Source organism: Bubalus kerabau, chromosome X (assembly GCF_029407905.1).
Source record: "Bubalus kerabau isolate K-KA32 ecotype Philippines breed swamp buffalo chromosome X, PCC_UOA_SB_1v2, whole genome shotgun sequence".
Classification (NCBI taxonomy): domain Eukaryota; kingdom Metazoa; phylum Chordata; class Mammalia; order Artiodactyla; family Bovidae; genus Bubalus; species Bubalus kerabau.
The window spans coordinates 131671985-131687637 of NC_073647.1; the positions used below are offsets into that span (position 1 = coordinate 131671985).

Below are 15653 nucleotides of genomic sequence, written 5' to 3' on the forward strand. Positions count from 1 at the left end.
CTGATAATCTTGTAAGCCCTTGATAACTTGAGGGTGTCTGAATTTGCACATGCAGATAATCATAGGGCTAGTGAGCATTATCTCTTTCTCTCCTTTATCTCTCTTAATTATTTTGGTTATGTGCTATGTGGCAATATTGATGGTAGGAGAGTTTGGGGCAGAGTGGATACATGTCTATGTATGGGTGAGTCCCTTCACTGTTCATCTGAAACTGTCACAATATTGTTAACCGGCTGTCCCCAAGCAAAAAATAAACGTTCAAATTACAAAAAACAAAACTGTGCTTCCAGTGTAAGGGGTATGAGTTCAAACCCTGGTTGTGGAATTAGGATCCCATGTTTCAAGGGGCAGTCCTAAGATGGCAGAGGAATAGGATGGGGAGACCACTTTCTCCCCCACAAATTCATTGAAAGAACATTTGAATGCTGAGAAAATTCCACAAAACAACTTCTCAACGCGGGCAGAGGACATCAGGAACCTACAAAGGCAGTTTATTGTCTTCAAAAGGAGGTAGGACAAAATATAAAAGATAAACATAGAAATAAAAGAGGTAGGGATGGAAATCCATCCCAGGAAGGGAGTCTTAAAAAAAGAGAGTAGTTTCCGAACACCAGGAAAGACTCTCACTGGCGGGTCTGTGGTGAGCCTAGGAATCTTAGAGGGCAATATAATTGGGAGGAAGAAAAATAAATACATACATAAATAATTAAAACCCACAGATTACATGCCTAACGGCAACTCCCAGTGGAGCAGCAGCCTAGACACTCACGTCTGCCACCGGCAAGGCGGGGGAGGGCGGGGGGTGGGCTTGACAGGGAGGCGCAGGCTGCATTGCTTAGGGTAAGGACCCCGTGTCTGAATGCCCCGAGGGCAATCTGAGGGAACTAAATTGAGATAGCAACCCAGACTCTGCGATAGCTATCCTGTGAAGAGCTAATACCTGGTGATTTTCTTAATGGCATCTGGGAACACATCTGTTGCCTGTTGATTTCGCAAAAGCTGCTTCTCCTATTATTTTGATATTTTAAGTCAAACCTCTTTCTAAATTTGTCAGGCCATCCTTTGCTGCCATTAAATTCTCCAGCTTTAGATCCTTCACCCCCACCTTTTGCTTTAGGTTGTCATAATGACTTTGATTTTTCTTCAATCATATTAGAGTCTATAGGTACGCCTTGCTTGTAGCAATCCTGCACCCACATACAAGCTATATTTTGAACACAAGATAAAAATGTAGTTCACAAAAAGCACAAGATTTTCACACCTGCTGGTGTAGCTGCAGTGTTGGCTTCTTAAATTTCCTGTTCTTTTTCTTACAGTGGTCCTTATGCTGGATTCATTCATCTTGAAATGGTGGCAACCACGACTGCAGACCCAAACTGTGGTACACAACAAGCAATTCAACTTTTTTGCATAATATCGTGACTTCTCTCTGCTTCTTTAAAGCACTTCCAGCACCACTAGGGGCACTTCATATGAGTCCTATCATTTTATTCAAGGTTTACAATGTATCATAGTAAACAGAATGAGAACTACCTGAAAACCATTGGTGATCAGTTTTTTGAGATCACAATTTACTACTGAAACTGCTCATCAGGGACGAATAGTGCTATTCATGGTCCATAAGTGTGTGTGTGTGTCTGTGTGTGCACATAACTTTTGATAAATTTCATCTTTTCATATTTGTGTATATTTTATGGTTCAGTTCAGTTCAGTCACTCAGTCGTGTCTGACGTTTGCGACCCCATGAATCGCAGCACACCAGGCCTCCCTGTCCATCACAGAACTCCCAGAGTTCACTCAGACTCATGTCCATCGAGTCAGTGATGCCATTCCAGCCATCTCATCCTCTGTCCTCCGCTTCTCCTCCTGCCCCCAATCCCTCCCAGCATCAGAGTCTTTTCCAATGAGTCAACTCTTTGCATGAGGTGGCCAAAGTACTAGAGTTTCAGCTTCAGCATCATTCCTTCCAAAGAAATCCCAGGGCTGATCTCCTTCAGAATGGACTGGTTGGATCTCCTTGCAGTCCAAGGGACTCTAAGAGTCTTCTCCAACACCACAGTTCAAAAGCATCAATTCTTCGGCGCTCAGCCTTCTTCACAGTCCAACTCTCACATCCATACATGACCACAGGAAAAACTATAGCGTTGACTAGATGGACCTTTGTTGACAAAGTAATGTCTCTGCTTTTGAATATGCTATCTAAGTTGGTCATAACTTTCCTTCCAAGGAGTAAGCGTCTTTTAATTTCATGGCTGCAGTCACCATCTGCAGTGATTTTGGAGCCCAAAAAAATAAAGTCTGACACTGTTTCCACTGTTTCCCCATCTATTTCCCATGAAGTGATAAAATAGACTAGCATCTACATAAATTTTATGCATCCATGACAGCTTTTTCTTAATCTTTTTATATTTCTAGGCTATGTGAGTCACCTGTTTTTTCAAGTCATCTCAAATCTCTGAATAGTTTTCCAATGTATTTATTGAAAAAAATTCATCTATATGTGGACCTGCACAGTTCAAATTTGTGTGGTTCAAGGGTCAACTACATACAAAGAAGTGGCAATGCTGAGTCGTACGATAGTTACAGTTGTGATTTTCTGAGGAACCTCCACGCTTCTTTTCCATAGTGGCTGTGCCAATTTATATTCCCAGCAACTGTGTGCAAAGGTTCCCTTTTCTCAACACCCTTGCCAAAACGTGTTATCACTTGGCTTTTTGATAATAGCTCTCCCAACAGGTATGAGGTGATCTCTTACTGTGGTGTGGATTATCATCTCTCTGGTGGTTAGTGATGCTGAGCTCCTTTTCATATAGCTGTTGGCCATTTGTATGTCTTCTTTGGAAAATATTTAGGTTCTTTGCTCCTTTTTTAGTTATTTTCAATTAATTAGTCTGTTATTGAGTTGTCTGAGTTCCTTTTATATTAATTTATCAGATATATGGCTTGCAAACTTTTTCTCCTATTCCACCTTTTCATTTAGTTGATTGTTTCCATTGCTATACAGAATCTTTTTAATTTGATGTAGTGCCATTTATTTTTGTTTTTCTTGCCTGTGTTTCTTTTTTTTTTTTTTTAATTTTATTTTATTTTTAAACTTTACATAACTGTATTAGATTTGCCAAATATCAAAATGAATCCGCCACAGGTATACATGTGTTCCCCATCCTGAACCCTCCTCCCTCCTCCCTCCCCATTCCATCCCTCTGGGTCTGTTGTCAAATTAAAAACAACAACAACAACAAAAAAAAACTAAAATCCCCAGAACATTGCCAAGACAAATGACAAAGCGTTCTCCCCTATGTTTTCTTCTAACTGTTTTAAGGTTTCTGATCTCATTTTTTTTTATTCAGCATTAATATTTTATTCAGATTATTTCTATTGGTGTCTCCATCAAAACAAATTACCTAACATGGAGAATGCAAGAGATAAACAATAAAATTATCATTTTATATAATACAGAGATCTTGAAGAATTATTTGGCAGTTTGTTTTTTTCTTTACATTTTTGAAGTTACTTTTTTTTTTTGAGAAAATTACAGATTTACATACAATTTTATGAAATAGTACAGAGAGCTCCCATGTACCCTTCACCCAGTTGCCCTCATCGGTAACATTGCAAAACCGTATAGACAGTATCCCATCTAGGACATTGATGAGAAAACAACCAAGATACAGAACATTTCCATCATCACAAGGATTTCTCATGTTAAGCTTACACAGCCACATCTGCTTCCTTTCCACCCCTTTAAGCCTGAAAACAACTAGCCTCTTCTGTATAATATTGTCATTGCAAGAATATATAAGTGGGCCCGTACTGTGTGTAACTTTTGGGGACTGACTTTTTTTCACTCATCATAATTCTGTGGCGTCTCATTCAGGTTGTTGCAGGTATCACTAGTTGGTTCTTTTTTGTTTCTAACTAGTTAGACTTCCCAGGAGTCTGGGAACTTCCTGGACTTCACCTGGATTTCACCTCTACTTCCCAGGTGGCACAGTGGTAAGGAATCCGCCTTCAATGCAGGAGACATGGGTCCTATCCCTAGCTCAGGAAAATCCCCTGGAGAAGGAAACAGCAGCGCCCTCCAGTATTCTTGCCTGACGGGCTGCAGTCCGTGGGGTCGCAGAGTGGGACGCGACTGAGCATGCGCGCACAATATTTGATAATGTGGATGTACTACTGTTTGTGTAACCGTTCACCCATTAAAGAACATCTGCTTTGTTTCCTTTTTTTTTTTTTCCTACTTTTTCTCTGTTTATTAAAGGTATTCATGTTATTGTTATTTTGGCTTTTTTTTTTAATTTAATTTTATTTTATTTTTAAACTTTACATAACTGTATTAGATTTGCCAAATATCAAAATGAATCCACCACAAGTATACATGTGTTCCCCATCCTGAACCCTCCTCCCACCTCCCTCCCCATTCCATCCCTCTGGGTCCTCCCAGTGCACCAGCCCCAAGCATCCAGATGTATAGAACAGTCTTATGGACTCTGTGGGAGAGGGAGAGGGTGGGAAGATTTGGGAGAATGGCATTGAAACATGTAAAATATCATGTATGAAATGAGTTGCCAGTCCAGGTTCGATGCACGATTCTGATCTCATTTTTAAGTCTTAAATCCATTTTGCATTTTTTGAGTATGATGTAAGATACGACTCCAGTTTGATACTTTTCATGCAAATGTTCAGTTTTCTCAACACTATTTGTTGACGGAGGATACTGTCTTTTTCACTGTGTATTCTTAGTGCCTTTGTCAAAGATTACTTGACTATATGTGCATGGTTGTATTTCTAGGCTCTATTCTGTTCCATTGGTCTGTGTATCTATGTATATGCTGGTATCATATTGTCTTGAACAAAGGCAAGAAGAGCCAGGCTTCCACCTTTGCTCGTCTTTCTCAACATTATTTTGTCTATCCAAGGTCTTTTGTGGTTTCATAAGAATTTTAGCATTTCTATTTCTCTGGAAAATTCCAGTGGAATTATGACACACAGTACATTAAGTCTGTAGATCACTTTGGGCAGTATGGATATTTTAACAGTATGACTTCTTCCAATCCATATACTTGGGACATCTTTTTATTTGTGTCTTTTCCAATTTGTTCCATCGGTGTCTTGTTGCCTTCAGTGTATAGATATTTCACTTCCTGGATTAAATTTATTTCTAAGTATTTTATTCTTTTTGACATATTTGAAATAGAACTGTTTTCTTAATTTCTTTTTCAGATAGTTTGTTGTCAGTATTTAGAAACACAACTCACTTTTCTGTGTTATTTTGTGTCCTGCACCTTTCTTGAATACATTTCTTAGTACTAACAGTTTCCTGGACACTCAAAACATTCACCCCACTGTCACTTTCCCCTACCAGGAAAGGTCGCAATCTCTTTTGGTACCAAGCTGTACCAGCCCCAGACAGGGGGTGGTGCCAATAGAGTCAAGTCACTGTGCTTATGCATTGCAAGTGCAGCTGATCTAAGTTTTATGCTTACCTGTGGTACTGCAATTTCTTAATTGGGTTCTAGACCTTCTATAAAGGTTTTTTGTTACTTACACAATTTTAACATCTGGGCTGCTGAGGGGAAACAGGGGCTGGGAATTCCTGTTCCACTGTATTGCAGATGCCACACAGTCAAGACCCTTTTCTTTATTTCCTGATATCAACAATTTCACTTAGTCTTCATTCACATTGGCAAGAAACTCCCAATACGTTTGACATGTTATCTTTCTCTGAATCACAGAGATTCAAGGATTTCTGATTCATTATCTGATTCATTATAGAAAATACCAAAAGCTTTATCCTTATACTGAAAAACAGTAATAAATGGGATATACTTTGTTCATAAACACAGATACGGGAGTCAAAGAAACCTTCAATTACAAGGAAGAATATTTCAATACTATGAAAAAGAAAGCCCTAAGCAGAAAAAGATACATATCCCAGTTACTGAGGTCAAGCAAGAACAAAAAAAGACATAAAATGTATTCCCTTAAGTTCCATCTTGGCACTCAATTACTTGGAATACTTACTTCTCTTTTCAACCTCAAGATGAAGGATCTGCACTGGATGTCACTATGTGGGAGGAGCTGGAGGACTTAGATCTGGAATGTGCCCTGCCCATGGCAGTAGCGCTCCCTCTTACCTCTCAAGGCCTCTCTCTACCTCATCCTATGATGGAATTCAGGACCCCTGAGGGCTGACAGCAGCAAGTGGACACTACAGAACCCTAGTGGTTCTGGGTGGCTATTTCTTTCACTTCTTATTAAGGGGCTTCACATATATATTTGACAATTCCTACTCTGACCTGAGATTGCCCTCCTTAGACAAAAGGTTTCAAGTCCCTGACAACTATACTGTGACAACAGACAAAAGAGATGTTCAACTTGAGGTCTCTCCCTGGAACCTTCTTATACCTAATATTCCTGGGTGTGCTTTCCTCAGTCCAGATATGGGTGTCCCCCTATAAGCCCTTGCCCCTTTGATTAAAGGCTTCTTAGGAAATGCCACATCCCTGAAAAGCCCCGATCAGTTTCCCTACTCCAAACCTTGCAGAGAAGGAGTCCCTGTCCTAGGAGTGATAAGAGATGGGAAATCCATGGCATAAATAAGGGGGCCCAGGTAGAGACCAGTGAGAGAAACAAAACGTGGTAACCTGACCCTCTGTCCTTCAGCCAGACTTCTCAGGCAACCTCTGTTCTAATAAATAAATTTTATATTTTAGATCTAATAGATATTTTTTAATTAAAAAAATGGTTATGTGATGATTGTTGTGTGAGTCCTTGATCTTTAAGCTTATCTGAAACCTCATATGTATGCATAGATGATCTTATTGCCAGCAAATATTATCTCTTCTTTCCTCTCTTCATATGTCACATTTGTTTTGGCATTATTATTATTATTGCTCTGGCTATGTATTACAATGTAATAGTTCGACCTCAGAGTCTTTCTTCTTATTGCTTCCAATACATTTCACAGTAATGAGAATAAGAAGGGAATTAAGGGTACAAGGTCAGCTCAGGCTTGCAGGAGTGAGAGGGTGAGCTTTAGACTAACTCAGATCAAGGGCCTATGTCACTTACCAGCCATGGAAAAGTCTGTCACATCATTAAAGTGAGAGAGCCTCGGGCTCTTTAACTGTGAAGGGAGTTTGACAAGCCCTGTCTGGAAAGACTGGTGGCATGTGGTGGTAACTGTAAAGCATCTGCCACAGGGCCTGGCAGGCACCATATCCCTCCCTTCTCATGACTGGTGGCTGCACTTTCCAACAAAGATCTCACCTCCCTTAGGCCTGATATCCGGCTTCCCTGGTGGCTCAGCAGTAAAGGATCTGCCTGAGATACAGGAGCTGCAGGAGATGCAGACTCAGTCTCTGGGTCAGGAAGATCCCCTGCAGGAGGAAATGGCAACCCAGCCTAGAATTCTTCCTTGGAATATCCCATGGACAAAGGAGCCTGGCGGGGTACAGTCCATGGAGTCACAAGAGAGTCAGACATGACTTAGCAATTCAAGAAGAAGAAGAAGAAGAAGGCCTGGTATAAAGAAGTGAGGGAGAGCCTTGCCTGACAGTCTTCCCCTGAGCTTTCTAGAACTGACATCAAAGGGGAGGGCATGACTCTCCTTTGTCCCCTCTTATTCAGGGATGAGTAGACCCCTCAGTCTCTACTTGAGCTTCACAATTTGACTTCTGGTGGGGCCTGGGGAATCCCCTCCTTCTTGACCTGAGGCCTATCTCCTCATAGTAAGACCGATACCTCCCTGTGAGCCTGGAGGAGGAAATAAGAGTGGCCTTATCTAGCCACCCCTACCCATAGTCTCACAAGAATGAAAGCTGTGGCAAGGTCCTTGAGGATGACAGGTGGTTCCTCTCAGGGTCCCAAGTCAGGGTCCCAAATTTGACTCTCAGCCAAGCCCAAGACTCCCTCTCTGTTGACATGGGAACACCACCATCAGACCAAAACCCTAACTTTCCTGCTACTCCTCGGTCAGAGCTGAAGGGCCCCTTGGCCTGACAACTCTACCTGTGGCCTTCTAGCCTGACAGTAGGGAAGATTCTCTGTGGCCATCCTGGCATGTATGTTTAAACAGTTTTACCATCCTCACCCTGACTTGGAAATAACCTGGAAATATTCACAAACTGGAAATGTTCCCTGACTTGCCTTACAGCTTCTCCCCTCAGGCCCCCAATTCCGAGACCCCCAAGGAGGAAGTGGAGTTTGCCTCATCAGGCCACAACAGTCTGTGGTCTTCCGAGGCCAACAGTAGTGGAAGCAATATGTTCTGCCCTCATTGTTTTGAGATGGATGGGCTTTTCAGTCATCAGGGTCCTTACCTTCTGGTACAATCTGGAAATCATCCTTCTGCTGACCTGTGGTCTCTCTGTTTGATCAGGATGAGATTCCTTACCTCCATGTGATCGTCTGGAGGGAGAGAGTAGGACTCACCATGTCACCAGGCCTAAGTGGCAGTCTAAGACCTAACGGGGACAGTGCCCTCCGAGGCCCCCTTCTTTCTGAGAGGGATCCTTCATTGTCAGTCAGTGCCATCGATTGAATACTATTAGGAACTGGGTACCCTACATCAGCTAAATGAGGCCTCCCCATTAGCCCAAGGACTTTAAGGCCCTGAAGCCATTCACCTTCAGAAAACAAGGGATAAACTTAGTCTTAAAGCCCTGCCTGTTCCCTCCCAGGGCCCATTACATTTGCAGGACTTTCTAAGAATTTATCTGTAATGGGGTAGTTGCCTGCCGCACTCCTCAGACAAGTGTGCCACTGTCATACCTGGGATTTCCACTCTCTGATGAACAGCCAGCCTATAAACCAAGGTCCTCATCTCCTTGACACCAACCAGGCAGAAGTCACGGGGCCCTTGAGCTGGCCAGCACTTACCTATGCCTCCCAGGGCTAACCGGAGAAGATGAGCTAAGTGTAGTCCTGTTGGCTGTGAGTTGAGGGGCTTCCATATCCACACCCTGGGTCTTCACTTTGACTCTTCACCTTTCCTGGGGCTCTATTCTCTGCTGATCTGAGGCTGAGGGCTCTGCTGATTCCCCAAATCCCTACCTTCCCAGGACCTGAGTTGAAAGTGTTAACCACAGCAGCCCGGATTGTTCTGGACTTCATATACTTGCCAATAAGGACAAGTATATCTTTACAGGTTCCTACTATGGGGCTGCATCTTTCATTCACCCTCATTCAGGTTAATCACTGTCATTTCTGAGAGATTGATCCTCTCTCCTCTACCAACCTCAGAACTCTGCACCAAGACCAAGTTTCTTAGGTCTCTGAGAAGCCTGAAGAATAAGCGAGGCCATGCTTAGCCCAACAGTTCTGAGATCCCCTGTGACTGAGAGCAGTTGGGAGTGCTGTTCCAGTGACCAACCTCCATATTCTGGGGTGTTGCTCTCCTCAGTCCTCCTACATGGGGCCCTCATCTTGCTTTCTGTGTCTTGGATTAAAGGCTTCTGGGGAAATTCCACATCTCTGCAAACACTTGAACTGTGTTTGCTCTGCAATGCTACGGAAAATGAAAGGGGCCCTGTCCCAGGAGTGATAGGAGATGGAGAAGCTACAGCCCAAGGCAGGAGTTCCAGGATAGGTGGTCATCCATCAGAGAAAAAAAGTACATAAATCTATCTCATCAGCCAGGTGAAGATTCTCATGTCATTTCTGTTCTGGTAGATTTACTTTCTACAGACAAGAGACTGTAAGCATGGTATGGAGAGCCCTTGGTCTTCAGAGCTTATCTAACATGGCCAATGCACATGCTAATACTGTCACCGAATAGTGTCTCTTTCATTTATCTATGAGTAATGAATAAGGGATATGCATTTCTGGTTAAATATATTTGGTATTCTTACTGCTCTGGCTACACATTCTGATCCAGGAGCTTGAGCAAAAGGACATTCTTTTTTTATCACCTAGGACAAATTTTGAAGTACTGAGAAAAACACTGAAATAAAAGTTACAGGGTGGGGACTTTCCTGGTGGTCCAGTGGCTAACACCTCAGGCGCCCAATGCAGGGGGCCCAGGTTCGATCCCTGGTCAGGGAAGTAGACCCCATGTGCTGCAACTAACATCTAGCACAGCCAAATAAATAAATAAGAAAAAGGACAAGTGAAAAGTGAAAGTGAAGTTGCTCAGTCGTGTCCGACTCTGTGACCCCATGGGCTATAGCCTATCAGGCTCCTCTGTCCATCAGATTTTCCAGGCAAGAGTACTGGAGTGGGTTGCCGTTTCCTTCTCCAGGGGATCTTCCCAACCCAGGGATCTAAATAGGGTCTCCTGCATTGCTGGCAGAGGCTTTTACCATCTGGACTTCCCTGGGCCATCAGGGAAGTCCAAAAGAGAGAATTACCATGTGAAAGTGAAAGTCACGTCCGACTCTTTGTGACCCCATGGACTGTACAGTCCATGGAGTCCATGGAATTCTCCAGGCCAGAATACTGGAGCGGGTAGCTTTTCCCTTCTCCAGGGGACCTTCCCAACCCAGGGATCGAACCCAGGTCTCCCGCATTGCAGGAGGATTCTTTACCAGCTGAGCCACAAGGGAAATGAAATATCAAATGTTAAAAGTACTTGTTTAAAAGACAAGACAAGGGTATGTCTCAGGGTTGGGGGAGAAGAACAGTATGTACGCTAGAGTAGTTTAGGGCAGGAGTCTAGTCCTAGGTCTGTCATTTACCAGCCTTAAGTATTTTGGCACAAAACCAAACTCTAACTCTATGAGCCTTGGGTTCTCCCCTGTGAAGTGAGTTTGATAAACCCTGCCTTGTCAGACTGGTGGAATATATGTATTTATCGAAAGCATCTGTCACAGAACCTGTCTCTATTGAGAAATTAGGGGCAATCCCAGTTATTACGATGATCTTGACCTCAGATGTTACATCAGCTGGGTTTCTTTTCTTTTTTTGCATCTATCAGATGTCAGAAACTATGCAGCGTTCTAACTGAAAGAAAAAAAAAAATAACCCAACCTCCCCAATCAGCCAAAATTCTGCTTAGCAATGAAACCAAAGTAATATATTCTCTCCACCTGCTCTTTACCCTGCTTCTTTTTTGTTCTTCTTGAAGTAGAGAGTCTCTCAGCCTCTTCCATAGAATGACAGCTTCCCTGGAAACTATAAGTGAATGGGCAGAAACTGGGAGTTTCTTTGACTAAACATCGCCAATACAGGCATGAAAGACTTCTTAAAAGCAGATGCTCAATTAATGTTTGTGTAAAAGAAGAGCCACAAACAAATCATTTGCTTTAATTTATATTCTCAAACATTCTTGAAAACCATAAGCAGATCCAAGCATATATCTTTTATATTTACAAAAAGGGAGACTAAACAGAGTAAAGCAAACCAAAACTTGAAGAACTTTTGGCTATCTCTCTATGTATCTATGTTCTGAGCTTCTATTAGTGTGGTGTCTTTCACATTTCTAAGGATATTCTTATCCTAAAGTGATGTTATTCTCATCCGGGATCACAAAAGTGATATGAGGATTTCCAATATGCATTTCAAAAAACAAAATTGTTACTCATAAATCTGACAAACAGCAAACTGTGTGTGACCCATTTTACTCAAATACTTGTATCATGAACCTAAATAAACTTTCTGTTGAAAAAAGAAAGAACTGAAAACTAGGGGGGGGAATCAACAGGAACACGGGTTGACAGGCCTTTCTGACCACAAAGTGAAGAACGGCCTTCCGACCACACTAGGGGCGAGATGAGTGGCTGGATACGGCCCTAGCGTGGGCACTGGCCGAGGCAGAAGGGCCAGCGCTGGCTGCAGTAGAAATGCCAGGCCTGGCTGAGGCAAGATACTGAGCCTGGGCTGCAGCAGAACGGCTATCCCAGACCGAGGCAGACATGCCTGCAGTAACCCAGGCTGACATGCCAGCCATGCCTGAAGCAGAAAAGTCAGCCATGCCCAGGGCAGAAGTGGCAGCCATGCCCGAGGCAGAAGTGGCAGCCATGACTGAGGCAGAAGTGCCAGCCATGACCGAGGCAGAAGTGTCAACCCTGGCTGCAGATCTGGTCCCGGTGCTCTTTACTTCCTGTCTGAAAGACTCCTCATATTGCGCCAGGAAGGCATCAGGGACCGTATCATTGACCTTGGCCAAAAACTCCATGACTTTATTCTTGTTGGTTTCTGTAAGCGCTTTAGGACCCCAGAAGAACTCATAGCGAGGGGGATTGCTGCCGGGCACCTGGCGGTACTCCAGGTACTCTTCCCGCACCAGATCTTCTGTGATGAGCTTCCTGGTGTCTCCAAAGATGAAGTGCCTTCTTCCATCATAGATGCCCAGAATATTCAGGAACTTCCAGATGTGCTCCTCAGAGATACGGGGGCCATTCAGGTAGATGAAACTCAGCAGAGGCATCAGAAGACCATTCTTCGGCAGCCCCAAGTCACCTCTCATAGACTCACTGTCGCTGAGATCTAGGTTGCTCACCAGGGTATAGCAGTGACTGTTGGGTCTAACTTCCTTCAGCACCAGGCCAAACACAACCTCCATGTGCTCAGAGGCCCTGCTGAGGATCTCTGGGAATTGCTTCATGTACCTTCCACTGATTGCCTTCAGCATTTCAGACCTCTTAATGAGCTCCCTCATCTTATACTTACACAGCATGTGCTGCACCAACATCTGTGCCTTCTTGGTCAGAAGATCTGTGTGAGAGCTCGCCGCAGCAGCTGAAGCCTGGGAGGAATTTTCACCTCCCTGAACTTGGCCCTCGGCACCTACACCAGATCTCGAGCGTGCTGCGCCACCACCACCAGATCTTTTGGGTATAGCACCTGCAGCAGCACTGGTGGTGCCTTGGGCCCCCTGAGGCCCCTTGGGGGTGCCAGCAGCAGACGAGCTTGAGGGAGCACTCTTTGAATCAGGAGGGGAGGAGGAGGTGGTTTCTTCTCCCCGAGATGTGGTGGCCTGATCATGAAGACCCTGGGTCTCAGATCAGGCCTGGTGACGTTTCTCACGAGCACGGACCTTACTCTTCTGCCGACGGGGCATGATGGCTGTGGTCAGGGACCGCAGGCAGGATTCTGGGCCAGTAGACAGGAGATTGGGGCACCTGGAGGATGGAGAATGAGGTGACATGAGCACCTTAAAACAGGGAGATTCTACCTTGGCCTAATCAAAGGCCACCTCTGAAGGTGTCCTTGAGGACACTGCCCTAGGAACCCACAAGCCTCCTGTTTTCCTGCTCAGCCTGTCCCCACAGAATCCCACAGAGGAAGAACAGAAGCCTTAAGACTTTTCCTCTGCATCCTCTCAGCCCTGCTTTGGATTTACTGACGTGACAGCAGGTCCCGGCAGTGGGGTCCTCTCAGCTCATCTTTCGTATTACCATGTGAAGTCCTGGCGGAGCCTGGGCACCCTTCTCTCTGCTATTCTGCTACAGACACTTTAGACCTCCACATGATCCAGAAGCAAGTGAAAGGATGCCTCAGTCCACCTCCCTCCAAGGGGATACCCAGTGCTGAGAGCTCAGTAGGGTTTTTTTCCATCCCGAGTTCACTGGGATCATCATTCAAGGTCCTTACCTTGGCTCCTTAAAACATCGGGCACCTTTTATACTGTGTGCTACTGTGAGTCCACTTTCAGGTCCTCACATTGACACCTGACAAATCCTGTAACTCTATTCTCTGTTTTATGAAGCTTCTTGTCTTACATCAAGGTCCTAGTCTCCTGAGAATTCCAAGTTGGAAGTCAGGATGATCCTCATGTGATCCTAGTCCATCAGGGCCTCTGAGAATAGACAGTGGGGATGCAACTTGAGTCCTTCTGATTCCTCTTGCTTAGCATCCTCACTACATCTACCACAGCCTGGGACTGCTCCTTCTGCTGAGCTAAGATTCCTCTTCTTAGTCTTTGGGTCACCACTATTTTCAGGGTTGATTGTCTCCTTAGTCCTCCTTCCTGGAGGTTCCCATATCAGCTTCTGTCCCTCGATCAAAGGCTTCTGGGGGAATGCATATTCCTACGAACAGTGAGCAGTTACCCTCTAGCAAATCTTGGAGAAAACGGGTCTCAGTCCCAAAAGTGATGTAAGATTAGGAAAATGCAGCAGAAATTAAGGAACTCAGGACAGATGTTATGATGTCAAAGAGATAGAGGGGATATATTCCTGCTCTTCAGCCAGATTTAGGGTGTGTGCTTAATCACTCAGTCATGTCCCACTCTTTGGGACCCCATGTACTGTAGCCTGCCAGGCTCCTCTGTCCATGCAGAATCTCCAGGCAAGAATACTGAAGTGTGTTACATGCCCTCCACCAGGGATTGTGCCCAACCCAGAGATCGAACCCAGGTCTCCCGCATTGCAGGCACATTCTGTACCATCTGAGTCACCAGATTTAGGGTAGTTCTAAAATATTTACTCTCGACACCTCCCTGTTGCTCCAGTGGTTATGCACTCCCAATGCAGGGGTCCTAGGTTTGATCCCTAGTCAGGTAACTTGATTCCACATGCCACAACTAAAAATCTCACATCCAACAACTAAGAGTTCTCGTGCCACAACTAAAATCTCACATTCCACAACCAAAGACCCTGCATGTGGCAACTAAGATTCCAAGTGTCACAACTAAGACCCAGAGCAGTCAAAAAATAAATAGAAATAATTTTTTTAATTAAAACAATAAAATATTTACATTCTACATAGAAGGATAGCGCCAGATAATCTTGAAAGCCCTCGATCACTTGAGGGTGTCTGAATTTGCACATGCAGGTGATCATATGCTACCTGAGCATTATCTCCTTCTCTCCTTTATTCACACCTCTTAATTATTTTGGTGTTTGTATTGCCTTGGCTATGTATTCCATCCCAGTGTTTTCATCACAGAGTCCTTTCCGTCACTCAAGATACATGTTGGAGTGCTAGAAGACAGTGAACTAACTGACTCATGAGCACCTCAGGCCGGGACAAGTGGAACGGTACATGCTCTGGACCAATTCAGACCAGCGCTCTAGTCTCAGCTCTGTCTCTTATCAGTTGTGAGGACTTGGGTCCATCCCCAAACTCGGGGAGCCTCAGGTGAAGTGGCTTTTGTAGGGCTAGTGGCATGTAGCTAAAGCACCTGGCACAGTGCCTGGACCACACTGAGACTTTACACAATATCTGTTTTTACTGTGAGTATGATTATTTTCATCCTGGAGGATACCACCGACCCTGAAGAATCTTTTAAATCTAGGAGATGTCAGAGAATCTGTGGCATTCTCGGACATGAAACACCAAATCAGTCCAAAATGCTGTTTAGAAAGAATCTTTCATTTCCACCACTAGATCGTATTTTGAGTGTGGGGGTACTTTTTTAACTGAACGAAATTCAAAGAATCTAAATTTGATTCTGAGACTAATTCTGTCTTCCTTCCCGGCTGCTCTTTCATCTGTACAACTCCTAGAGACCTCCTTAGTGGTCCAGGGGTTAAGACTCTGCACCCCCAATGCAGGAGGCCTGGGTTCCACTGCTGATCAGGGAACTACGTCCCACATGCCACAGCTTTGTTGCAACTAATAGTTCACATGCCACGACTAAAGAGCCTATATACCACAACTGAATCATTCCTCATGCTGCAACTAAAGAACTCTCAGGCTGCAAGGAAGATCAAGGATCCTGCGTGTCAAAGTTAAGACCAAGCATAGCCAAATAAATAAGTAACTAA

General features: G+C 44.1%; 1 protein-coding gene across 1 annotated transcript; it reads right to left on the minus strand.

Moving 5' to 3' along the window:
• Nucleotides 1–11240: 11240 nt before the first annotated feature.
• LOC129638785 (melanoma-associated antigen B4-like) lies at nucleotides 11241–13048 on the minus strand. The gene has a single exon (XM_055563443.1). It carries the CDS (start codon nucleotides 12632–12634, stop codon nucleotides 11702–11704), a length of 933 nt encoding a protein of 310 aa, XP_055419418.1. The 5' UTR covers nucleotides 12635–13048; the 3' UTR covers nucleotides 11241–11701.
• Nucleotides 13049–15653: the final 2605 nt, after the last annotated feature.